Raw genomic sequence first — 27,552 nt, 5'->3', positions numbered from 1 at the left:
TCCCCATCAACATGTAGCCTGATCATTTCATGACCAGGGTAAGTGTGCCAAAACCAGAAGGATGCACAGACAGCAGCCATATACAGAGTCGGACCATAGGTCAATCTGGCTTATTATTAGTCTTCTGTGGCTCAGAGCCCCTGTGTCTCAAGGGCCAACTCTGCCCATATTAACCGACCTGCACCCTGCAATCATAATCTGAAGCCCATCTTTATCTGTCCTTTCCACAGGAGGTCCAGGGGGCAGCAACACAAAAACAGGCCTTTTCAGTGGTGGCTCCCTGCTTGTGGAATACTCTCCCCAGGGAGGCTCGCCTGGCACCACCATTACGTATCTATAGGCGCCAGGAAAAGATTCCTTCTTCATCAGGTTTTCAACTATCAACTACCTTTTTGCCTGAGTGGGATGTTTTAATCTATATATATATTTAATGGATTTGTCTTTTCATGTTTTTAAAATGTTGGCTTTTATGTATGTCAGAGTAAGATTTTTGTTTAAAATTCTGTAAATCGCTTTGAGTTGCTGCGGCAAAGAAGCAATAAATAAGTTTAATCGTAACAATACCGTCAGGAGTAATAACTGGAGATGCCGGGGATCGAACTTGCAACCTTCTGCATGCAAAACAGATGCTCTACCACTGAGCTATGGGGGTTGTGCAGACCTGGCATCTTAAGTGTGTAGAACAGCACATCACTTTACCTGCTGCCCCTGCACTGACATCTTTGTCTTGCAATTGTCTCAGGAGAAAAATGTCATCGTGATACTGGTACTGTTGCATTTGCAACCTGCCCTACCCGATGGGCGGCAGGCTGGTTGCAGTTAAGGCAACCCTGGGCCTCAGAAATGGACCTGTGCTTTAAAATCCTGATAAGGCCATGCTCCAAAAGCCATACCGATGGGAAAATAAAACCGTGGCTTCACAAAGCAGAACAAATTCTGGGGTACAGCCACTGCTGCGGAATCGCCAACATCTTCCTTGGATAGTTTTTACATGCCGGGTTAAAATTGTCTCCTTCTGCCGCACCGCCTAGATTTAGCTTTTTAGCATCTGTGGTTTTCAATCTTTTTACAGACTTGAAAGTGTTCTTGGCCAGAAGGACTCTGAGCCTCTCCCCATTGTTGATGCTCTTCCTGGTTATAACTTCATGTTGGTTTCATTGTTTTTAAGTGTTTCTGCTACTGTAAACTGCCTCAAGCTTTTTGCACTGGAAAGACCACGCTGATATTTTCAAAATAAAGTAAGCTATTAGCATGAGCAGATAGTTTGGAGGGAAAGGGTCACAGCCTATCTTGCTGAAGGAGGTGGATTAAGAGTCGGAGGACGGGTTCCACTTTCCCTCCTATATACATAAAAATGCAAGGCTGTTGTCACACAGCCCCCATTGGAGGGTTCGTAGTGCTTCATCACAATCCTGCATTTGCATGAAGAAATCAGGTCAGGAAGGTGAAAAGCAAGCTTGGTATAGTTGCCTGAGGTGGGAAGGGGAAAATCTGGGTTATTAATGTGGAAGAAATGGGAGTGGGGTTGGTGAACAGAGCTAGCAAGGGTAGCAGTTTTTTATTTCTGCATATCTAACATGAACATTCTCCCTTCATAGCTCCTTTATTCCTTCTGCATCCTGGTTTCCAGCAAGACACCTCTTCCCACCCCAGTCTTCAAACAGCTGAGGGCCACAATAACATGTGCACACAAATATCTTATTTATAGATTTTGTGAAGCTGCCAGACGCAAAGGCAGCCTCACCGGGGAATGGTTAATGAAAGACTTCCCAGAGGCAACGGGGGGCTAAGCGCTGAGTTTCAAAAAGAGGAGAGAGCTTTTAATAGTCTTCTCCCGAAAGGGGCAGGAGTCAAAAATGGAAGAGAAGAGCAAAAGGTGGCTTTATAAATACACCACTTGGACCTTTTCCAGAAGCTGTGCGCCTGGGCGCACGAACACATCAGGGTTGCTCCTCAAGGATGAAGAACACAAATCCACCTCACCCTTCTCTCGGGGTCCCCTACACCCCCAAGACACCTTTGTGTGTCACAGCTACGAAGTTAAAGCAACAAAGATAAATCTTTCTCTCTGTGACCATGAGAACTTGAAACTCGCCTCACAGGACAAAGTGAATATTGTTTTTACATAGCGGATAGAGGAAGAATTGGAAGTTTTTAATTTTCTGAATCTTATATCTATATTTTTCTTTTAACCTCTTTTCTACTCTTCTCTCTCCCCCCCCCCTTTTATGTTTTTATTGTATCTAAATCAAAGTCTTAGTTTGGATAAAAAAGGAGGTGAGATATTAAGCATTGTATTTTTCTCTATAAACCTCAGTCAATTCCGCCCCCCCCCAAAAAAAAACTAGAAAATTGCCTCAACGAGAGCATGAGTTCTAGAGAGAACTTGCAGAGTCACATGAATGAGAAGATGTTGTTAAAATGGTACAAATAGCGGTTTAACCAGTGGCACAAGGGGTCAGGTGTGTGTCTGGCTGTCAACCAGAAGGTCAGCGTTTTGAGCCCACCCAGGGACACGATTTCTGCACTGCGGGGGGCAGGAATAGATGACCCCTGCCTATGAAATGTATGGCATTGCGTTGACTTGGAAAGGCACACAAACCTCACTTCAGTCAGGTGAACAAACGGGGCCTAGAGGCCTTCGCTAACAGATCTGTTGCCTTTCAAGTCCAGAGATGGACGACGAGCTTCGCGCAACTGCTTGCATCCCTGAAACCCCTCTGGAGCAGATTGCGAGGATGTCGCCATGGCAGAAGCCTCTGCGACTCTCACACACCAGCATTGCCCCTGGTATTGCCAAGCCACAAAAGAAACTGCTTGGTGCCAACCTCAAAGGCAACCCTCGCAAGTAGGAAATGAATGCCTCAAATACAGTGCTACCTTGGTTTTCGAACATAATCTGTTCCGGAAGACCATTCGAGTTCCGAAACGTTTGAAAACTGAGGCGCAAAGGGAGGTCTGCAGAAAACTAAGAAAAATAACAAGTAAATGCAGCAGAAGCCGTTCGACTTCTGAGGCGTGTTCAAAAATTTACTTCCGGGTTTTCGGTGTTCGAAAACCAAAATGTTCGACTTCTGAGATTTTAAAAAACCGAGAATGTTATGAAGATGGTCTATCTTTGGTATCTTACTCCCACCAAATTGGCAAAAATGTACAGAACTAGTAGTAAAACTTGCTGGAAATGCAAGGAAAAGGATGGCGACTTCTTTCATATGTGGCGGTCATGTAATAAATTAAAAGAGTTCTGGGAATCGATTTATAACGAGTTAAAAAAGATGTTTAAGTATAGCTTTCCCAAAAAGCCGGAAGAATTCTTGCTAGGTTTGGTAGGAGAAGATATTAAGAAGACTGATCAAAGATTATATTTGTACGCAACAACAGCAGCTAGAGTTCTGATAGCTCAAAAGTGGAAGCAACAGGAGATGCCGACAATAGGAGAATGGCAGATAAAGCTGGTTGAATACGCTGAGATGGCTAAATTGACACACAGAATTCGCAATCAGGAGGAGACAAAGTACCAAAAAGAATGGTGTAAATTTTTGATCTATATAAGTGAGAACTGTGCAAATTTGAAAACTTTGGCAGGATTGAAGTAAATCTTATGTCATGTTGTAATATCTAATCAAAGAAACTGTGAACTATAGAATAGAATAGGAAAACTGATGGAAGGGAAGGACGGAAGTCAACAGCTCTACGGAGCATAAAGTAGGATATATGTAATAAGATTTGATGTTTTACTGGTGTTGGTGGGTGTTGGTGGGTGATCTTAAATCTCAATAAAAATTATTTTAAAAACAACAACAAAAAAACCCCGAGGTACCACTGTATGCCCTCGGGATACAACCCCGAACGAGGAAGTGCCTCACAGTGGAGTTTGTACGTCTCTTGAGGGGATTTTTAAGTGAGGCGGATATTCTTACAATCGCCTCCGATTACAAGCAATCCCCCGCTCTCTGAGAGGCTGAAGGTGACCACACACGCCTCAACTCAGCCTGAGGTAAAATTCCCCCCACTGCTTCATTGGTGGCCAAGCCCCACATTGCAGTTTTAGTAGGGGGAGGGATGCTTCTCCCACAGGCCCCAAACCAACCCGGTAGACAGGCTCCCTCTTTTGACTACAGTCCTCAAAGCATTCTGGGTAGTTATCGCTTCTCCCTCTGGAATAGCAGAGTGTGCAAGCAAGCAGGACTTGGAGCATCATGAAGTGAAAAAATATCACAAAGAACAATCTCAAACCCCCATCCAGATAATTCCTTTTACTGGAAGCAGAACCCCCTCCCAAAAATTTTCCTAGGCATGTAACAAGCCTGTATAGCAACCCAGACAGATGGGCAGGATATAAATAAGAAAATTATTATTCCTGCTATCATCTGTGCTGCCACTCAACAGAAGCACCCAGACAGCACAAGCTTTGCCCCAAAATCAGCATCATCTCCGGAGATGGCCTGGTTGGGAAGAGACCAGCAGGCGCTTCTACTCGCCTCGCATCTTCCCCCAAAATCCTACTTACCTTATTTGGTCCTCAGGAGCTCAGATCCTGTCATGTTTCCAAGAGGTTGCCACGGCAACCAAGTGCAATCCAAAAATATGATTATTATTTGGCCAGCTTTTTTTTTAGCCCCTTCCCAATTTTTGTTCCTCTTCCAAAAACAGAAAGGAAGAAAAGGGGAACGGCTTAGGGGGCGCTAGGATGGCGCTGCGTGGGGGCTTCCTCTTTGACGGCCTCAAGCAAAGCACCCGCAACCCCCGGAATACTCTTGAGGTCTCGAGTCAAAGGGCAGGAAAAAGCAGCTGCCTGCCTGGTTTATTTTGGAACACAAAGACGCACCATCTGAGGGCTCTGGGAGAGAAGTAGAGCTCCGAGGAGAGGATAGCACCAACCATTACACCACAATCCATTGTGGGAGAAATCGGCTGAGAATGGATGGAACAAACCCAGAGATGCATGCAATCCAGCATGTAATGTTTTACTGTTGCTATAAAGGTAAAGGTAAAGGGACCCCTGACCATTAGGTCCAGTCGTGGCCGACTCTGGGGTTGTGGCGCTCAGCTCGCTTTATTGGCCGAGGGAGCCACGTACAGCTTCCGGGTCATGTGGCCAGCAGGACTAAGCCGCTTCTGGCGAACCAGAGCAGCGCATGGAAACGCCGTTTACCATCCCGCCAGAGTGATACCTATTTATCTACTTGCACTTTGACGTGCTTTTGAACTGCTAGGTTGCTATGGCCATCGGCTAATGCGAATAAAGTTTTATTTCCTAAAAAATAATCATCCAGCATTCAGAATGAGTTGCAAAGTTTTGTGCTGGATGGATAATCTCATCTTCTACGCACACACGGAAAACCCAGTTCTGTAGTCCTTCTGGTCTGATAGCTATGCAAGAACCAGTCCAGAGCAGTGGAAACAGGGTGTGCGCCTTCCAAGTACGATCTCAAGGGCTCTGGGGCCTGGCTACCATCTCCTCCCTGACTGGCAGAAGCAGAACTCTGCAAAACAGGCCCTTGCAAACTTGCTTGGTTTGCGCTAACGCGACTTGCAACATTTCCCTCTCCTTGGTGGAGAATGGAGCGCAGCGCAAGCGTTAGCTTAGCTTCCTTCTGGAGATGGCATCTGACTCTGCCTCACAAACCCTCAAGGAGCTGGAAGGCATGTGGGCACCTTGGGGGGTGGGGTGGTTAAGTCAGTTGCAAAGGGCAGCCCACAAGCAGCAGACCTCTCCTGCTTTCCAAGGGCACGTGGGTCCCACACAGAACTTGGAAGGACAGCCTGCGATGGAGAAGATGCTCAGAAGATGGGAGAAGTGGGGTCACGCAAGGCTCAGGTGGCCTCAGCGGCACAGAGTGCCTTCCATCAGCTTCGGCTGGCGGCCCAACTCTGCCCCAATCTGGAAAGGGATAGCCTAACTTCTGTCGTCTATGCTCTGGTAACTTCTAGGTTGGATTACTTCAACACGTTATACGTTAGGCTGCCTCTGAAGACGGTTCAGAAATTTCAGCTGGGACAAGGTGGTTTGAGCATCTTATGCCAATTCTGGCCCGACTGCACTGGCTGTCAATTAGTTTCCAGGCCTAATTCAAAGCGATGACTGTCTCTCTCCACATGAAGCGACCTGGACCCTAAAATCATCCTCTGAGGCCCTTCTTCCATGTACCTCCTCCATGAGAGGTCCGGAGGGTGGCAACACGAGAACGGGGCCTTTTATGCAGTGGCTCCTCATTTGTGGAATGCTCTCCCCAGGGAGGCTCGCTTGGCAACTTCCTTATACACCTTTAAGCGCCAGGCGAAAATGTTCCTCTTCAACCAGGCCTTTGGCATGACATCCGATGTCCTTTTAAATGTGCTATGGGAAAAGCTGACTGGAAAACTCAGAAACCAAGAGGATAAAAACTTTATAAAAAGAATGGGAAAATTTTATAAGTTATTTGGGAGACCACCGTAAGCAGATGGAAACAAGAACAGGATTTTGACCCACTTGTCGTGTAAAAATTATTATGGACAATATGTTTTGATATAAAAACTGGAGTACGGATGAATATGCAGTTGTAGATGTTTAAAATGAGACCCCATGGAGGAGATGGGGGAAAGTCTCAAGATTTGGAGAATCTCTTTATATAGATTTGTTTTTACAGTTTGTGTTCATTTATATTTTGTATGTGTAAAACCAATAAAAATTATTTCAGGGGAAAAATAAGTTATGGGAAAGGAGATTATTGATTTGTTTTCATTCTTATTCTATTATGTATTTTGTGCTTTTTTATATTGCAATTTTATGTTATGAAATGCCCTGGGATCTATAGATGAAGGGTGGTATACAAATAAATAATAAAAATTTAATGAATAATAAAATGAAAAATAAAAATAATAAATGAGGGGAAGGAAGACAAGTAGACAACACCTGCCTCTCAGCACGTCACAACATTACGATAGCTCTGTGAAATCGCTCCAGTTGGGCTTAAGCCTTGTCACAACCAAGGAGAAGGTTCACAGTCGGACAATTAAACCATGCACAATTCGCTTTGCAAGCATCTCCACTCAACACTGCTTCTCTGCAGTGGCTCCCCGTCTGTGGAATGCTCTCCCCAGAGAAGTTTGCCTGGCGCCTTCATTGTATACCTTTAGGCGCCAGGCAAAACCATTCCTTTTTAACCAAGACTTTGGGTAATTTGATTTACATCCTATGCCCTTTCAAAATGTTTTTTTTTTTTGGGGGGGGGGAGCTTTTTGGTTGTTTTTACTTTTATTATGTATTTTGTGGTTTTATATCTTGATTTTATTCTGTGAACTGCCCTGAGACCCCCGGGTATAGGGCGGTATACAAATTCTAACAAGAAGAAGAAGAAGAAGAAGAAGAAGAAGAAGAAGAAGAAGAAGCAGCAGCAGCAGCAGCAGCAGCAGCAGCAGCAGCTGGGGAGATGTTCATGTGGCTGCCATCTCTTGACCCCAAATGCCAGAATCTTCCTGGGCAGGCCCACGAATCCATGCCATTGACCCGTTGGGTTAACCCAACCCAGCAACAAAATCTCAGCCTTAGTCTGTGTACACAACTGTACTTTCACAGTACACAACTCCCCCCCCCCCCCAATCCTGGTAGCTGGCGTTTGTTAAGGGTGCTGGGAACTTCAGGCTCTCAAAGGGATAAACCACAGTCCTGAGCAGTCTTTGTGGGGAGCTGTGTGCCTTAAACACAGCCTTAGTCCCAGAGAAGAGGAGGCGGCTATTCGGACAGGATCAGGGGCTGAATTCTCAGCCCCCACAGACTCCGGCAGGAAAGAATGAGTCATTGTCCTACACCAGGGTTTTGGGTCTCTCTCTCTCTTTTACCATTTATAGTCAAAAAAGAGATCAATGCTGTCACTGGATCCCCAGAGAACGCAGTCCCAGCCCCCAAAAGATCTAGGAATGGCCTCAACCTCAGCTGTGGCCTCTTACTCTCCGAGTCACCTCCAGGGAACCTCTCCCCTGTAGGGAAACCAGAGCTCTGGGTAATCCAATTCAACTGGAGAGGCCTGTGGACAGTCAACAATATATTCCCCGTTTCCAGCTGTGAAAAGGGGGCCGAAAGCCTGTAGGCAGCAAGCAGGAAGTAGCCTTTGTCTGCCTTGCTGCAGGAGGGTGTCACTCTGTGTATGCACATGAACACCATGTGGTAAAAAAGGTAAAGGACCTCTGGATGGCTAAGTCCAGTCAAAGGCAACTATGGGGTTGCGACGCTCGTCTCGCTTTCGGCCAAGGGAGCTGGCGTTTGTCCACAGACAGCCTTCTGGGTCATGTGGCCAGCAGGACTAAAACACTTCTGGTGTAAAGGGACACCGTGATGGAAACCAGAGTGCACGGAAACGCCGTTGACCTTCCCTCTGGAGCGGTACCTATTTATCTACTTGCACTGGCGTGCTTTTGAACTGCTAGGTTGGCAGGAGCTGGGACAGAGCAACGGGAGCTCACCCCGTCGCGGAGATTCGGGCCGCCGAACCTCCAATCGGCAAGCCCAAGAGGCTCAGTGGTGTAGACCACAGCGCCACACATATCCCAATACACCATGTGGACCTAGATACAGCAAGTCCCTTGTATACAAGTTTCTGTGCAGGGAGAGGACTGTGCCTCAAGGTCAGTGCGCCTGCTTGGAATGAAAAAAATATGAAAAAAAATATCCCACGTTCAATCTGTGCTGCTCCCACATAAACCAGGGAGAGAGAAGAAGAAGAGAAGGGTTTGGATTTGATATCCTGCTTTATCACTACCCGAAGGAGTCTCAAAGCGGCTAACCATCTCCTTTCCCTTCCTCCCCCACAACAAACACTCTGTGAGGTGAGTGGGGCTGAGAGACTTCAGAGAAGTGTGACTGGCCCAAGGTCACCCAGCAGCTGCATGTGGAGGAGCGGGGAAGCGAACCCGGTTCACCAGATTACGAGTCCACTGCTCTTAATCACCACACCACACTGTAAGGTTTCCCGAAGGAGTCTCAAAGTGGCTAACATTCTCCTTTCCCTTCTTCCCCACAACAAACACTCTGTGAGTGAGGTGAGGCTGAGGGACTTCAGAGAAGTGTGACTGGCCCAAGGTCACCCAGCAGCTCCATGTGGAGGAGCGGGGAAGCGAACCCGGTTCACCAGATTAACCACTTAACCACTACACCACACTGGCTCTCGCTGAGCTAACGGGACCAGTGCAGTCTGCCATGTGTCCTGAGGACACATCGTGGAGGGTCTGGTCAGACCAAGGTGAGGGTTATGGGAAGTTGGCTTCTCTTCACGCCCATCAGGTTGGAACGAGCTGTGCCAGGGAGTCAGGAGATGGGTGAACCACCTCAGGGTGGGGTAGTGGGGAGCCACAGATGGGGAATCAGATCCAGAGGAGAGCTCCCCTTCTGGTGCCCCACTCCACCCCTTGTCACAAACTTAACATGAGCCAACAATGTGATGCAGCAGCAAAAATAGCTAATGCTATTCTAGGCTGCATCAATACACGTCCAGTGTCCAGATCAAGGGAAGTCATAGTATTATTCTGCCTTGGTCAGACCACACCTGGAATACCATAGTCCAATTCTTGGCACCACAACTTAATAAGGATGCTGTCAGGTCGGAACGTGTGCAGAGGAGGGCAACCAAGATAATCAAAGGTCTGGAAATTAAGCCTTATGAGGAAAGGTTGAAAAGGCTGGGTATGTTAAAGAGGAGACTGAGAGGAGATATACAGCCTAGGACCCTTGTACCTACGGGACCGCCTCTCCTGGTATGTCCCGCGGAGGACCTTACGGTCTTCAAATAAAAACATCTTGGAGGTCCCAGGCCACAGGGAGGTTAGGTTGGTCTCAACCAGAGCCAGGGCCTTTTCGGCCGCGGCCCCGATCTGGCGGAACGACCTGTCACAAGAGACTAGGGCCCTGCGGGACTTGATATCTTTCCGCAGGGCCTGCAAGACGGAGCTGTTCCACCAGGCCTTTGGCCAAGGCACAGTCTGACCCCCTCTCTCCTTCTGTAATCCTGATAGAACTCTAGCCTAATGGTTACCATTAATTTGACTCTGAATTGATTTTAGAATTATTGATTTTAGAATGTATTTCAATTAAATGATTATGATTTCATGTAAACTGTGTTATTTTTACTGTTGTTAGCCGCTCTGAGCCCGGCTTCGGCTGGGGAGGGCGGGATATAAATTATTATTATTATTATTATTATTATTGCCATCTTTAAATATCTCAAGGGCTGTCACATGGAAGATGGAGCGAGCTTGTGTTTTCCTGCTCTGGAGGCTAGGACCCGAACCAATGGATTCTGGTTACCAGAATGAGATTCCAACTCAACATCAGCAAGAACTTTCTGAGATTCCTGCATTCCAGAGGGTTGGACTTCGCACTCTACTATGATCCTATGATCACTAAAGCTCCTTGTATCTTCCCGGCTTCTGCGCTGGCCTTGCCTCTCATTCTGGCACCATCTCCAGGACCCACCGCTAGCCCAGCCTCCCAGGAGGAAAGTTCTGCTTGGTTTGGTTTGGAGATGCTGCTGTCATGTCCTCCATCTTCTGGGTCACAGGGATGCCAGCGCAGGTTGTGAGCAGATGGCCCAGGTCCACCCCTCGCAGGAGGAGTTCCCGTTTGCTTGCCCAGTCCAAAGAACAGCCTCACTTTCCATGCTTCCATTCCCACATAACGGGACTTGAGAGGGCGTGTTGCTTGCCGGACCAATGTCTTAGCTTGCTCAGCCATGCACAGCTCCTGCTGAGCCTTTGAACGCTGTTTTGCATGGCTCTGAATTCCAAAGATCTTGGCAGTAAAACACTACTTCTTCCTCAAGCGAGAGGCAGGACTCAGGCTAAGGCAAAGTCCTACACTTCCACAGAGAAAGCGCAGAATGTGGTTCTGGGTGCTCCCTCCTGACCCCACTTTCTTTCTCGCTTGAAAAGACGAGCGCAAGATGGTATTGCAAATGTTAAAAGATTATACGTGCAGGAATTGGCAAGTGGATAGCTGACGGATAAGGATAAATAAGATTTAAAATAACAAAACAAACAAACAAAAAAACTACTGCAATAACGTATAGGCCTGAATATAAGTCACACTCCCCTCCCCCAAATTCTGACGGTGAAAAGAAAGTGCAGCTTAAATTTGCGACCTTACAAAAATGGGCTTTTATGATATCACTGTAGGATTTTCTTCTACATTTGCCATTTATGGGTGTGAGTGTCTGCAGAATTTTAAGGGAGCGGCTTATATTCAGGTATTCTCTCTCCCCCCCCCCCCAATTTTAAAGGTGAGGCTTATTTGCGGGTACGGCTTATATTTGGGCCAATACGATATAAGGTGAATTGTAAGGAACGTAATGTGAACTAGAAGCAACTGGGAAAATAAAGCAGCGACAAGAGGAAATCTTAGACGCATCAAGAACGGAGTGCGGGAAACCCATTTTTTGGGGGAAAACGGTATTAAATCTGTCTTAATTTGTGGCTGATTTGATAAGATTTGGGAAATCAATAAAAATAATTTGGTAAAAGAAAAAGAAAAGAAATGATGAGTGCTGCAAAGCCATGAGCAAGCTGTGAAAAGCTGCTTTCGTTTCAGAGGCGTGTTTTTCAAAGGAAGTCCCATATCTTGCTAACCGTAACAGGTGGGGATCACTTCCCCCTTCCTACCGATTTACCTGCGGAGTCGGGGGCTCCACTTTCCTCTTCTTTTTCTGGTTCTGCTTGTTCGTCCTTGGGTAGACAACCAGCATCTCCAGCCACCTGGAGGAAAGAGAAAAGAGAGGAGAGTTAGGAATCGTGTCACGGGAAGCATCCGGAAAAGGCTCCGAGAGCCAGGTGAGACTGGCAGTGGTTCCCCCTTTCATGGAGCAGGTTGGCTGGTTGGCTACAAGCATCTATTAAAGAAAGAGGTAGATTACAGTGGTGCCTCGGTTTAAGAACAGTCCGGTTTGAGAATGATTTGGTTTACAAACTCCGCAAAACCGGGAATAGTGTCTTGGTTTGAGAACTTTATCTCGGTCTAAGAACGGAATCCGAACGGTGGAAGGGCACCGGCAGTGGGAGGCCTCATTAGGGAAAGCGTGCCTCGGTTTAAGAACGGTTTTGGTTTAAGAACGGACTTTCGGAACGGATTAAGTTCGTAAACCAAGGTACCACTGTATTGGGCTAGTGCAACAGCACGGTGGTTTGGAGGGGTGGAAGCGGTATTCCCAATGCTTTTAACATTTGCAATTTTAAGTCAATTGACTCACCAAGAATTCTGACTTGAGGGAAAACAACATAAGAGTCTTGCCATGGCTCTGTGTTCAAATCGCACGCACACACACACACACACACAGTCCCCCTTACGTTGGAGACTTCCAGGCAGCTATTGCTCTGGTAGACAGGATATAATGCGGTGGCAGAGTACACAACTTGCATGCAAATTGTCCCAAGTCCATTTCCAAACATCTGCAGTTCAAAATAAGGGAGGCGTTGGAAAGGTATGGCTCATCTGAATAGACTATGAGGGCTTGTGGGTTATGAAAAGGATGGTTGTATATGTTCCACTGCCCTCTATGAATCAGGTACCATTTTCCAGCAGAGCAATAGCTCAGACAATAGAGAATGAGGCTCTTAATCTCAGGGTCAGGGGTTCAAGCTCCATGTTGGGCAAAAGATTCCTGCATTGCACAGAGTTGGAACAGATGACTCTCATGGTCCCTCCCAACTCTTCTACGATTGCAAACCCTAATAATAATAATATTAATAACACCACCACCACCACCACCACACTGGGGATTGAACCTGCGACCTTCTGCATGCTAAATGGATGCTCTACCTCTGAGCTACAACTTTTCCCATTACTCCTCAAATCTTCTCTGTGCAAACAGCAACAACGTGGGCACTGGTGCAAGCAGAGCAGTAACTGTGCCCCCTTCCCCACCCCAAACCCCTGCTCAGTGCGAATGCCTTCTCTTCCCCTCCCAAACGGTGGGGTGGTTTCTAATCTCCGTTCCAACACACACACACAAGCAAAGATGCACTGTTTGTGCTTGGGGTGGCGTCCGTGTATTCCAGGGCTAAGCTTCTACTTTTCAGGAGTTTTTTCAACGCCACCGTGAAAATAAAAGCCTGCCTCTCTCTCTCTAGTGACTCTGAACTGTACAAGCTCCCAGGCACAAGCTTCTCAAGAGGCAGCAAGGGCACAGAAGACAGCGTATAATCGTAATAACCACCCCGAATTCCCACACCACCCCCACCCCCAAGCCAGCAGCCGCAAACCTAAGACAGATGGACGTCGTGTTGCCAAAGAGGAACCCACCCCAACCTCAATGGAGGGCGGGGGGGGGGGATTTCACGTGAGCAGCATGACAGAATCAGCCTGCTCTCAGAAATCAAGCTGCTGGAAATCCAGTGGTTTTACAACAACGTATTATTATTATTATTATTGGGGCACGGGTGGCGTTGTGGGTTAAACCACAGAGCCTAGGACTTGCCGATCAGAATGTCGGCGTTCGAATCCCCGCAACGGGGTGAGCTCCCGTTGCCCAGTCCCAGCTCCTGACAACCTAGCAGTTTGAAAGCACATCAAAGTGCAAGTAGATAAAGAGGGACCGCTCCGGCGGGAAGGTAAATGGCGTTTTCGTGCGCTGCTCTGGTTTGCCAGAAGCGGCTTAGTCATGCTGGCCACATGACCCGGAAGCTGTATGCCGGCTCCCTCGGCCAATAAAGCGAGATGAGTGCCGCAACCCCAGAGTCGGCCCCTTTACCTTTTATTATTATTATTATTATTATTATTATTAATTCGCCACCCATCCAGCTGGGTTTCTCCAGCCACTCTAGGTGGCTCCCACGATAAAACATTAAACATTAAAAACTTCCCTCAACAGGGCTGCCTTCAGATGTCTTGTAAAAGTCAGGTAGTTGTTTATTTCCTTGACATCTGATAGGAGGGCGTTCCATTAGGCGGGCCCCACTACCGAGAAGGCCCTCTGCTTGGTTCCCTGTAACCACTTCTCGCAGTGAGGGAACTGCCAGAAGGTCCTCGGAGCTGGACCTCAGAGTCCAGGCTGAACGATGGGGGTGGAGACGCTCCTTCAGGTATAGTGGACCGAAGCCATTTAGGGCTTTAATGGTCAGCACTGATACTTTGAATGGTGCCAACAGCCCCTGAGATGGCTCACTTAGGAGGGAGCAACTGCTCTCTGCCTCCCTTCCCAGGGTGAACAAAAAGTCGACTTGGACAGAGTGAAACCACTGGGTCCATCTAACTCAGTCTTGTCAACACTGACCCCAGGGTTTATGGAGGTGCCAGAGTCTGATCCTGACACTAGAGATGGGCGATATACAGTGGTGCCCCGCAAGACGAATGCCTCGCAAGACGGAAAACCCGCTAGACGAAAGGGTTTTCCGTTTCGGAGGTGCTTCGCAAAACGAATTTCCTATGGGCTTGCTTCGCAAGACGAAAATGTCTTGCGAGTTCCTGCGGGGTTTTTTTCCTTTCCCCACCCCTTTTTCCCAAGCCGCTAAGCCGCTTATCAGCTGATCCGCTAAGCCGCTAAACAGCTGATCGCTAAGCCGCTTAACAGCTGATCCGTTAAGCCACTAAGCCGCTTATCAGCTGATCTGCTAAGCCGCTAAACTGCTTATCAGCTGATCCGCTAAGCCCGCTAAGCCGCTAATAGCGCTAATCCGCTAAACCGCTAATGGGCTTGCTTCGCAAGACGAAAAAACCGCAAGACGAAGAGACTCGCGGAACGGATTCTTTTCGTCTTGCGAGGCACCACTGTATTGATAAATTGCCTGAAACCAGCACGGCGCTCAAATCGCGATACCAATTTGAGTTTCAGACAATTTGAGCTGGCAATCCATGCCTAGAGGTACCATTGTAGCAAACATATCCCAGACTTAAGCTGCCCTTTGACGATGAGCTTATATATCTGAGTTTCTAACACTGTTTAGGACCACAGACTTTGCTCTGGGCTCATTCTCTTAACAGCAGAATTCCAAGAATCGGCGAGGCCAGATGCAAAGCATTCAAGTCCTGGCTTCCCCCAAAGAATCCTGGGAACTGTAGTTTGTTAAAGATGCAGAGAGGCTGCTGTGAGGCCCCTGTTCCCCTCACAGAGCTTCAGACTGTGTTAATCATCAATCCTTCTTCCCAGGGAATGCTGGGAGTTGTAGTTCTGTGCAGGGAACCTCTTAAGAACTCTCAGCACCTTAACAGGCTGAAGCTCCCAGAATTCTGCCGAAAGTGGTATATAGTGCTTTAAATGTGTTGTGTGGATGTGGCCAATTTGCCCTCTGCTCTGTCAGCATTCCAGCAAGCTTTAAATAGCTTAAAAGCAGACCATAAAGCACATAAAAATCTCGCCGTGACTCAGTGCGGGGAGCTCTGTGACGGATAACTCCTCAAAGGAACAAAACTGATGCCAATTCGGTTTCTAAGGTCAAGTGGCCGGCCAATTTGCCCCTGTTAACCCCAGTTTTGACAGAACCAGATCTCCCCAAACCGTACAGGTTCGTCCCACCGTGCGTTGTACATTTGTTGTTGTTGTTTAGTCGTTTAGTTGTGTCCGACTCTTCGTGACCCCATGGACCAGAGCACGCCAGGCACTTCTGTCTTCCACTGCCTCCCGCAGTTTGGTCAGACTCATGTTTGTAGCTTCGAGAACACTATCCAACCATCTCGTCCTCTGTCGTCCCCTTCTCCTTGTGCCCTCCATCTTTCCCAACATCAGGGTCTTTTCCAGGGAGTCTTCTCTTCTCATGAGGTGGCCAAAGTATTGGAGCCTCAGCTTCAGGATCTGTCCTTCCAGTGAGCACTCAGGGCTAATTTCCTTAAGAATGGATGCATTTGATCTTCTTGCAGTCCATGGGACTCTCAAGAGTCTCCTCCAGCACCAGAATTCAAAAGCATCAATTCTTCTGTGATCAGCCTTCTTTATGATCCAGCTCTCACTTCCATACATCACTACTGGGAAAAGCATGGCTTTAACTATACGGACCTTTGTTGGCAAAGTGATGTCTCTGCTTTTTAAGATGCTGTCAAGGTTTGCCATCGCCTTTCTCCCAAGGAGCAGGCGTCTTTTAATTTTGTGACTGCTGTCACCATCTGCAGTGATCATGGAGCCCAAGAAAGTAAAATCTCTCACTGCCTCCATTTCTTCCCCTTCTATTTGCCAGGAAGTGATGGGACCAGTGGCCATGATCTTCGTTTTTTTGATGTTGAGCTTCAGACCATATTTTGCGCTCTCCTCTTTCACCCTCATTAAAAGGTTCTTTAATTCCTCCTCACTTTCTGCCATCAAGGTTGTGTCATCTGCATATCTGAGGTTGTTGATTTTTCTTCCGGCGATCTTAATTCCGGCTTGGGATTCATCCAGCCCAACTGGTTGTACATAGTCCGAACATTTCTTTAGGCGTGAAGCATTTCTCCAACAAAGGGGTTGCAGGCGGCTGGAGCACTCTGGCCCCAGCAACAGAGACAGGCAAGAAATTCAGGGAACAATTAATTCCCGCAGATCAAGCCCGACTTGGGCAGGACAGCTGTGACAGGGAGACGGAGGAAACAAGCAAATCCTGCTCAACAGGTCAGGTCCAATTCCACAGCCTGGATTCTGCCTCTCCCTGTCTGTTGTGCTCATTGCAATCTTCCTCCCCCCTTTGTTTTAATGCCTATTTCAGGATTTGCAGGTTTAAGAGGCAAAAAAATAGAATGAAAGAGGCTAGCCGGCTGCAGCTCAGGGCAATTCAGGTTTGCCACTTCCGCTCCATGCAGACCTGCTGAGCTCAAGACGTCTTTGCGTAAGGATTCTAGCCTGCCGTGGGCTTGGGACTGAGAATGATCCTAGTCCTCAGTGATCCACGCCCACCTTGATTTTAAAAGCAGCCTAACCCAGGGCCTTCGTAAGAACGTAACCTTTAGGGTGGGGAACATCTGCAAAGGAACGTACATTTAACTGCCTCTGAAAGTAGATCCTTTCAGGAGCACATTACCAACTCAGAAAAAGCAAGTGTGCTTCACTGCTCAGAATTTGGGTGAAGAAACTGCTCTGAAGAAGAAGAGGAGTTTGGATTTGATATCCCGCCTTTCACTCCCTTTCAGGAGTCTCAAAGCGGCTAACATTCTCCTTTCCCTTCCTCCTCCACAACAAACACTCTGTGAGGTGAGTGGGGCTGAGAGACTTCAAAGAAGTGTGACTGGCCCAAGGTCACCCAGCAGCTGCATGTGGAGGAGCGGAGACTCGAACCCGGTTCCCCAGATTACAAGACTACCGCTCTTAACCACTACACCACACTGGCTCTCTGAAGGGAGACAGGCTGAGATTTTAGGCCTAGGCCAGGCACAGGCAAACTCGGCCTTCTAGATGTTTTGGGACTACAACTCCCATCATCCCTAGCTAACAGGACCAGTGGTCAGGGATGATGGGAACTGTAGTCTCAAAACATCTGGAGGGCCGAGTTTGCCTATGTCTGGCCTAGGCAGACGGGTGGATTTTGCGCCTTGAAGGGCAATCTCCCTATTCAGACGCCTAACCATTCAGCGTTTGCCAAATTGCGAGGCCCCGGGATGTAGGCTGCAGGGAACGGAGGAGGAGGAGGAATATTTCATTTTAATTTCCTTCCAAAGGTCAGTCCTCCTTGGGAAAGAGAGGAAGAGCAGCTGTGTACACAGGGAGAGGGGACAGCAGGGGAACAGAGACCAGAAAAGGCCGAGGAGAGAGGGTGCCGAAACTGCAATAAGATCGGCTTGTGTGTGACATTCCCAGAAGCAAACAACTCCCTGCAGAACTGCTGGGACTTTTGAGAGCAGGTGGAGGCCATGGTCAAGCCAGTGTGTGTGTGTGTGGAACAGGGCCTTCCAAGTGTTAGCACCCAGACTTTGGCAACCCTAAGTCAATATTGACCAAGAAATGGGAAACTGTGCTAAGTTCTATAACCAGTGTGTCTCTGGACCTTAGACTAAGACCCATACAACAAAAACTCATATAATTTACTGGAATCGTCTATGTTTGTTCAGGAAAAGGCTACCCAACTGCTGGAGCTGCAATAGGAACAATGATTCTTTAAAATATATGTTCATACAATGTTCCATATCGGTATGGAATTGGCGTGCAATTCCATCCCCTGATACAAATATATAATTTTCTGGGTTCAACGACATTTGGAAAGACTTGGGGTGGAGGGGTGACTAGGGCGTTAGCTGTTGACTAGGCAAGGGCAGGAGGCCAAGCTCCCAATATTTGCGCAAGGCCCAGCCAATCCACAGGCTTCAGACTGACAGCCAATCGCAGAGGCCAGCGTTGCACATTCTTATCCCCTCCTTTGCCTGAAGAGGGCGACATCGCCCAAACATTCCACAAGGCACCTGGAACAAACCAAGGATGCGAAAGTCAAAATGTGGGGGTCCCCAGCACACCACAAAGGGCGCTTAGCATCACGAGATGCAGAAACGGCCCCTCCTGACCCTCTTGCTCCAGCAGTGAAATGAGAATTTTGCTGCGTGCCGTGGCCTCTCTCGATTCCTGCCTTCTCTGCCACTGCCCCTCTTCCGAGAACACACTGCTGCCAACTCACCCGCTGATGATCTCCTTGTTCTCCGCCCGGATGAAGTGTTCCTTCTCAGGCGTCAATATGCAGAGGGAGAACTTCTGCCCGGTCCGGCTTTCCCCGTCCACGACATCCGTACACTGGTTCATGTTGATGGTGCCCTGGGGCAGGGTGGTTGGCTAGAAAGGAGAATGGAAGTGGGGAAGTTATAAGGAGGAAGGACGAGAGCATGTTTCAAATTGTTCAGTGTTTTCCTGTACAGCAGTCTTTGCCACCCAGGTGTCCTCCTGGACATTTTGGACTACAACTGCCATCAGTGTAACACTGCCCGTTGGAGCTGATGGGAGCTGTAGTTTATTTTCTGTTTTCTCTTTTTTTATATATATTAAATTTGGAACGCAGATCTCAGGGCAGTTGCCAAGATAAAATCACAATATATAAACTTAAAATACATAATAGAAAAAACCCCGAAACAACCCATTAATCCCCCCAACATATTTTAAAAGGGCATTTGAATAGGTGTCTCCGAACAACCCCCCAGCACCCTTAAAGAACTACACAGTTCCTGGGATCGTATATTGAAATACAGCAGTACCTTGGTTTAAGAGCAGCTTAGTTTATGAACAACTTGGATTAAGAACGCTACAAACCCGGAAGTAGGTGTTTTGGTTTGTGAACTTTGCCTTCGAAGCAGAACATGTTTCGCTTACTGTTGAGTGTGTTCCATTTGTAAATTCAGTCCCCCGCTGCTATGGGAAAGGACGCCTTGGTTTAAGAATGGACTTCCGGAACGGATTAAGTTCGTAAACCAAGGTACCACTGTTTATTATCACAGCGGCAAGATTGTTAAATGCACAAAGATGGAAGGGTTTGCCATTAACTACTACAGAAGAATGGTGACTGAAATTAATGGATTTGGCTGAGATGGCGAAGTTGGCGTGTTTATGTTACAGAAAAATCATCATTGCCCTTTATTAATAACGGGAAACCCCTTATGGACTTTTTGTGCAAAAAGGAAAATATCTGGGTTTGAAGTCTGAAAAAAAGGTTAGTCTGTGGAAAGTAGAAGAGCTGGATACTACTTGGGAGCAAGGATTTTGCCCAAGACTAGGAAGCTGACAGACAAAGAATCAGAAGTCTTTTTCTCTCTTTTTTTAGCTCTACCAACTGAGCTATCCTAGGACATAATAGTCACCACGATAGCTTATTATTAGCCAACATAGTCATCTCAGTGCATTGCTATATACACCTGCCAAACAAATTATTCTGGGTTGCCTTTTCTTTCCAAAACACACTCGCTGTTGATCTTGGCTCCTTCCCAATGCCGCCCCCTCACCCTACCCGAAATCACCATGTTTTAAACCAAAGGCCAATCTCAGGGGCGGCTCAAGGTATTTTGCTGCCTGAGGCGAAGGACAAGATTCTGCATCCGCCACCCACGCAAGACGGGACCGGCAGCAGAATCTCATCTCAAGGCTGGCAATGAAACACAGGAGTGGGACATGGGAGACCCGGGTTCAAATCCCTCCTCAGCCCTAAAGCTACATGAAGGACGGGGGGCCTTGGGCAAGTCAGCGTCTTTGAGCCCGCACTACCCCAAAAGGTCATTGTAAGGATAAAGGATGGACGGAGATCTGTTTAAGACTCCCGGGGGTGGGGGGGGGGAAATAAACAAAAAAATCTTCATCTCAAAGACAGAGGGAGAGTTTGAACGGCCGTCATAAATTGCTGGCTGCCCTGCTTCATTTACAACAGGGGTCAGCAAACTTATCATGCCTCGGGCTGGTGTCTCCAGCACCGATCACATGGCAGGCCGGATACCGTGTGCCCATCCGCGTGCGCGCACACTATTTCCAGCGCACTTCTGGGTCAGAGGAGCACCGGAAATAGCTTGTGCGCATGTGCACGGGCCTCCTCCGACCCGGATGTGCACTGGAAATAACGCTTGCGCATGCGCACAAGCAATTTCTGGTGCTCCTCTGACCCAGAAGTGGACAGCCGCGCAGCGCAGCGCTGGTAAGCGCGGACGGTGGCAGTGGGAATCGCCGCAGGCCGGATAAACGAGTCCCTTGGGCCTTATTCGGCCCGTGGGCCTTAGTTTGGGGACCCCTGATTTACAACATGCCAGCAAAGGCACCACGGGAGGAAACCGCACAGGCGCACTGGCGAAGTATCGTGGGAGGGAGACGGAGCCTGCATCAGAATTCCCCGCCCCCACCCTGGGACATGGCCAACTTGTGTTTAGATGTGCAAAGAACGGCCCCCAACGGCCCGCCTTGTCTTGCCAAGTTGAAAAACCTCGGTAAGCAGCGTGGCAGACAAGCCAGGCAGGCACATACAAGCGTTTTCTACCAGTATAAATCATCAGTAAGCTTCTCAGAAGACTTTGGAAAGGATGCTAAGGAAGGAAAGTGAAGGAGGAGGAGGAGAGGAAATGGTGGCAGCGACGCTGCTCTCGCCCCACACAGCTGGGCCTCCCACAGCCAGGCGCTTGCTGGTGCAAGAGGTTAATGGTTTCTTGACAGGTACCACTGCAGAAGGCACGCCTGGAGCAACCAAAATTGCAGAGAGCTTGCTATGCTTTTTAAACACGAGCTAGCTGGGCTGCTTCAAGGTCTATGGTGTGCGACAGCTAATTCTTAGAACTGTAGAGTTGGAAGGGACCCGAGGGTCATCTAGTCCAACCCCCTTGCAGTGCGGGAATCTTTTGCCCAAAGCGAGACTCGAACCCACGACCCTGAGATTAAGAATCTCATGCTCTACCAAGTGAGCTGGGATAATTCAAACTTTGCCTTGGCCGCAAACCTACGCAGAGGTTCCCTGGTACATGCCACCATCTAAATCTACAAGGGCAAACTTTCTGAATTTTGGGGATAATGGTATCAGTGATGTCGGAGGAATTTGATCTTTGGAAATTAAGAGGATGAGCTCGCCTGAACCTCACCCTCCTAGATCAACATGCAGAGTGAAATTTAAGCTATCCACCTTTTCCCCATGCTTCTGGGGTGCCTGAACACAGTTCACAGACCAAATAATATATCAAAATAGGCTTAGAATGAGCATTTGGATGCAGATTTTTCTGAAAAATCACAAATCTATGCAGAAACAGGATGGGTCTAACTTCAAGGTGGATGCATTTGAAAATGGTAAGCTAGGAATAAACTAGTTTTCCCAACCCTGATCAATAATGGTCTCCCTTATAGGATTATTGCATGCAGTCCAATACTGAGATATATAGAATTGGCTTCCCAGGTCACCCAGTGAGCCGAGTGGCAGGATTCGAACCCTGCGCTCCCGAGTCCTAGCCCAACACTCTGACCATTACACCAGTCTCCCCAGGAGCTACGGAATAGACAACTCCTTGCAAAGTGGAACAACCACCTGAACACACAGCCATGAAACAGGGTGGAAACTGAAGTAGCAGCAGAATCTGGGGAGGGTTTTTTGGCCAGGGAGGGAGAGAGAGTCTGTCTTCCCAGCATTTCATGGACAGGGATGGCAAGTTCAGCCAGGGGACATTTTTTTAAAGAGGCGTAAAGTTTACTCAAGGCAGACAGCAAGTCTAAACAGCCAATCGGACCAGCCGGGAGCAAAGAGGTAGACTGAGTAGCAGGCGGATCTCAAGCTTAAAGAGAGCCAGGAGGACTTAACCCTGTCAGATGCCCAAACTTGCTCAGCATCCTTATATTTTCACCCTGCCCTCAGAAGAGTTTGAGGCAGTTTACACCACATCTACACCATATAAAGCACTCTCAAACCACTTTTAATACTTGTGGGTTCCACCCATCTAAGCATCCTGGGAACTGCAGTCTGTTAAGGGTGCAGAGAAGTGTCTCCTCACAGTGCTACAGTTCCCAGAGTTCGCTGGGAAGAAGAAACGATTGTTAAACCATTCTGTGAAGGGAATAAAGGTAAAGGTAAAGGGACCCCTGACCATTAGGTCCAGTCATGGCCGACTCTGGGGTTGCTGCGCTCATCTTGCTTTACTGGCTGAGGGAACTAGCGTACAGCTTCCGGGTCATGGGGCCAGCAAGACTAAGCAGCTTCTGGCGAACCAGAGCAGCGCATGGAAATGCCATTTACCTTCCCGCCGGAGCGGTACCTATTTATCTACTTGCACTTTGTGCTTTCGAACTGCTAGGTTGGCAGGAGCAGGGACCAAGCAACGGGAGCTCACCTCATCATGGGGATTCAAACCGCTGACCTTCTGATCGGCAAGCCCTAGGCTCTGTGGTTTAGACCACAGCACCACCTGCGTCCCCAAGACCCTTTGCGGGAGGCTGTCGCTGTTTGAAGGGTATAATGGTGCTTTAAATGTGTGGGGTGGGTTTGCATAGTTGCCCATTTATGCTCACAGCCACCCTGTGGCTACAACTAAGAATTAAATAAAGGAGCATCTCCAAGCTCATTCTGAGCTGAGGTTTTCCATACCAGAAACAGATACCTCGCATCCCCAGGAAGTGTGCAAGCATTGGCCAACCAGGGCAGTCGTCTCACAAGGTGAGGGTAATACAAAGTCAGGATAACTGAGCAATCCGATCACAAAGGCCACAGACTCACAGGGGTGCAGCAGGGAACCTCTTTCACAGGTGCTTCCAGAAGCTCTGACTTCATTAACTACTTGCAGCCGCTGATGGAAACTCACATATATAAGCTAGGTGCCAAATGGCTCCTTAAACCGGGGTTGCAGTCGCCAAAACGGAATGTTTAGTCGCCGTTTTGGCGCCAGATGGCTCAAAAGTCATATTTTGGGTTCCTGAAATTCGTTCTGATTGCACAGATAAAATATAAGGGATGGAATTCTACAGGATGTGCTGCTAATGTGTGAAAACGGTCCAGATCCAAGGTTCCCCAGGCACTCACCTCCAGATGGTGCAGATGTCAGAAGGCACCCTGGCATCTTCACTTGGTCATAAGTGGCCAATAGCCAGGTGCAAAATGCCCCCCAAAATAAATAAACCAGGGAATTGGCATTCTGGCCCCCAAAGATGGATGCCACCTAGGATAAAGGGTCTGGTCATCCTCCATATTTAAAACACCCCTGCCCCACAAAAAACCCCTAAAACTCCTGCTTGCAGTATTTGCATACAGCCACACTGCAAATGGGTGTGGGGGGAGGCTTGTAAGTTTAAATATGGGGAGCCGGGAGATGGGGCAGGTCTCTTTTATTCCAGGTGGCTTCTGTCTTCTCGGCTGTGGGGAAATCAGCCAGAAGGATAATAATGTGAGGGAGAAAAGAGCCATGTGTGAAGCAGCCCCCGCCCCTCTCTTTCCCCTGGGCTGATGGAATCAAACAAGCTTTTATTTTTCCGAGGCTGTTTTGACCTTATATGGGGAATTCTCGCATGCAGCTGTAATCGTGCTTCGCAGCCGCGATTCACCCCCAGCAAACCTCTGCCACAGGCCTGCTCCACTCCTTTCCAGATACAGCTGCAACACACAAAAACAAGTCCAGCTACCAGAAGGTTAACAAATAATTAACCTCGGGGAAATCATCAACACAAAGGAAGATGGAAGCAGTTTCACGGATCCGGGCAGATCTGCACGCTGCATTTAAAGCATGGACAACACACATTTCAAGCACATGGCTTCCCCCAAAGAATCCTGGAGGACGGCAGTTTCCCCCGTTCATAGAGCAACACCACTTCCAGCAACTTTAATTCCAGAAACTACAATTGCTGGCATCTGTCTGCCTTGAGAGACAATGGAGTGCTCCTCCAGGGGTGAAGTCGTCAAACCACTGAAGAATCACAGCGCCTGCTGTGGCTGCAGAAACCGGTAGCTCATAACTGCTGCTTCCTGCATTGTTTTTGCTGCGTTACGAGCACCGAAGTGACCGCCCCAGGGTGCCAGCCTGGGCAGTGTGTCTGGAGGTCCTAGGCTGCCCAGACAACAAGACCCCCTTCTCGGCCTCTCTGATGGGGTCCAAAGGAAAGCAGAGCAAGACGTTTGGCACCAGCTTGGCCGCAGGAGGAGGCGTACAGGGTGCCATCCAACCATCTTCGGAACTTCACTCCAGATTTGTGTAGGGTTTATTCCTGAGCTTTTCTTCTCCCTGAGATATTCCACAGGGCAGTGTCAGTTCAGGTCTTCCTCTCCTAGATGGGCTACCTTCCCAGGTGACGGAGCCCCATCTGCCCCTTACTTCCCTCTACAGCAGCCTTTCTCAACCTGTGGGTCCCCAGATGTTGTTGAACTACAACTCCCTTAACCCCAGCTAGCAAGGCCAGAGCTCAGGGATGATGGGAGCTGTAGTCCAACAACATCTGGGGACCCACAGGTTGAGAACCGCTTCTCTACAGAATACTCAGAAACCGCCTCATTGACCATTGGACCCACTATTTTTCTCGGCCGCTCAATCCACCACAGCCTGTCCCAATTCTTTGTGAGGTCATGTGCTTTACATGTATAGTGAAGGCCTGCTCTTGGTTGTCCTAAATTAGGGAAATGCATAGACGACAAGGCTATCAATAGTAATTACAGTCAAACCTCGACTGTCAGACGTAATCCGTTCCGGAAGCCCATCCAGCTTCCAAAATGTTAGGCAGCTGAGACATGGCTTCTGACTGTTTGCAGGAGTTCCCTACACTCAAGCAGAGGCTGCGTCAGTTGTTCAGCTTCCAAAAAACATTTGAAAACTGGAGCATTCACTTCCGGGTTTTAAATGTTCCAAAATGGAGGCGTCCAGGAGCCGTCTGGGGGGAGAGGCAAATATTGGCAGAAGACGGGTGGTTGTTTCAGCCCCCGCTGGCAAACTTTCCAGAAGTAAATGACTGACCACTGTGGAAAGTAGGATGCTAGATCTAGTGGAACTCTGATCTGATCCCGCATGGATCTTCTTATGCTCTGAATGAGAAGAGGGGCTTCCTAGGGAGGTCTAAGCACTTGCTAGGGAGAGTGACAAATGCCGTCAGCAGCGACAGAGGAGTGACTAGAGAGGGAAGGAGGGGAATTTTGTTCAGTCCAACATTTTAAGCAAACTGCCCCCATTTGCACCTCTCCTGGGTTACGGACACGGATCAGAATGCAATCACCCTTTGGATTTTGCACTTCTCCGAATTTTTGCGATGCACTTCTCTGCTCAAAACGAGCGAAAAGTTGTCTATTTGGGGACAGATGTGTCCAGAGATGCATATATTGAGAAATTAAGAGATTGAATGCATATGTTTGCAAGGATTTTCAAAAAAAGATTTGCAGATTGATGGGAAATAGGACATAACAGACTTGTGAACACACGTAAAACTGATGCAGACTGGAAATAAGACTGATCCTTCTGTTCCCAGTAACATCCATCTATTTACCTACACACCACAGAGAACGCTGCATTTTTCAGCTGAACCTGATATCCTGGGACCTCTCCCAAATATTCCCCCATCCCTTGGGAGATGGGAGGTGAGCTTAACCTCTCTCTGTAGCAACCTTAAGGCAGAGGCTGCAGTTGCATAAAGCAGCCATAAAATTTTATCCATAAAGTTGGATAAAGCAGAAAAGTGCCCACAATCAGACTTTTCTTATCAAAGCCATCCCTTTGCAATGAAGGGAAAGAAACACCCGTTTGCCGCAGCAAATCTTTGCAAGCAAATTTCAAGACCACCCAGTAAAGCGTTTTCCTGGCAGTAGGACTGGGGAAAAGAACCAGAGATCTAGAGAGCTTCCGGTGAAAGGAACGTCCGAAATCTGATCCTAAAAACAGAGCAACCTGCCCTGTGCGCTGACCACCACGTGCCAACTTTCTGGCGACGCACAGAGATGTGATACTCAGGACAACTGGCTTACAGGGACCCTCGTCTGCCTACTGGCCCATCTGCCTCCATACTGTCTGCACGGACTGGCAGCAGCTGTCCAGGCTTTCAGGAAGGGGTCTTCCCTACGGGAGAGCTCAGTCGGTAGAGCATGAGACTCTTACATCTCAGGGCCGTGGGTTTGAGCCCCACGTTGGGTTAAAGATTCCTGCATTGCAGGGGGTTGGACTAGATGACCCTGGGGTCCCTTCCCATTGTTCAAGTAAGTCTATGATTCTACCTGGAGAGAACCTGAGCCCTTCTGTATTCAAAGGAGATCATAGGAATCAAAGTTATTGCGTTTTCTATCTACAGTGGTGCCTCGCAAGACGAATGCCTCGCAAGACGGAAAACTCGCAAGACGAAAGGGTTTTCCATTTTTGAGTTGCTTCGCAAGACGATTTTCCCTATGGGCTTGCTTCGCAAGACGGAAACCTCTTGCAAGTTTGTTTCCTTTTTTTTAAAACCGTTAATACAGTTGCGACTTGACTTCGAGGAGCAACTCAAAGCACGTGGTGTGCGTCTCCGTAGGGGCAAGAACGCGTGAAGGGAACGTTCTGAGGGAGAGGGAGCTTTGTTTCGGCGAAAAATAGCAAGGCGCGCACACTTCCCTCCCCACAACTCCCAGTTAGGGAGGCCAGGCTCCGGGGCTCTTCGGACGGGGCTCCTTCCTTCTCCCCCCCCCAGCGCCCTGGCGGTGACAAGAGCGCCTGCCCGGGCGCTTTCCAACCCCGCGACGTCTACGGCTGCGGCAAGTTTGCCTCTCAGTGTGTGTGCGTGCGAGTGTGTGTTCTCCTCGCCCCGCTCGAGTTAGTCCCGGCGCAGCGCAGGCAGCAGGTGAGTCGCCCTTTGGCAGCGTGGAAGGCGCCGGGCCAGGCAAGGTCAGCTCGGGAGCCACCGGGGACGCGCCCCCACGCTCCTCTCCAACGGGCTGGATGCACCCCTCTCCGCTCGCGCGCTTCTGGCTGGCTGGCCGGCTGCAGCAGCAACAGGGACAATAGGCATCCACCGTCGCCGATGCTCCCTCCCTCCCTCCTGCCCGCGGTGGGCGGCTGGCTGGCTGGCGCTCTCGCTTTCTTTCGGGCTGCTGCTGCAGAAGGGATTTTGCACCAGACAACTTTTAGGCCAGTAGGAGTTTTGACTACCGCGGCGACAGCAGCAGCAGCAGCAAGACGGCGCCGACTGTAGTGCAAAGGGTCGGAGCAAGGCGAGCCGAACTGATCCCGGGGGCTCAGGCAGCAACCTCTGCCCTGCCTCCCCCCACGCCCCGCGCCCG

General features: G+C 48.6%; 1 protein-coding gene across 7 annotated transcripts in view; it reads right to left on the bottom strand.

The window, feature by feature from the left end:
* The window catches only part of MPRIP (myosin phosphatase Rho interacting protein), a 155,985-nt gene that overhangs the window by 61,311 nt on the left and 67,122 nt on the right, over positions 1-27,552 (bottom strand). For all 7 annotated transcript variants that reach the window (XM_080980897.1, XM_080980896.1, XM_080980899.1 and 4 more), the window contains exons 4-5: positions 18,523-18,674; positions 11,637-11,721 (exon numbers count right to left, since the gene is read on the bottom strand). In XM_080980897.1, coding sequence (XP_080837023.1) covers positions 11,637-11,721; positions 18,523-18,674 — 237 coding nt within the window. The remainder of the gene's footprint in view (positions 1-11,636; positions 11,722-18,522; positions 18,675-27,552) is intronic.

This window comes from Podarcis pityusensis (assembly GCF_964106645.2).
Source record: "Podarcis pityusensis genome assembly, chromosome: 14".
Lineage (NCBI taxonomy): Eukaryota > Metazoa > Chordata > Lepidosauria > Squamata > Lacertidae > Podarcis > Podarcis pityusensis.
Note: the sequence above shows the minus strand (reverse complement) of the source record. Positions and strands in the feature narration are given on the sequence as shown.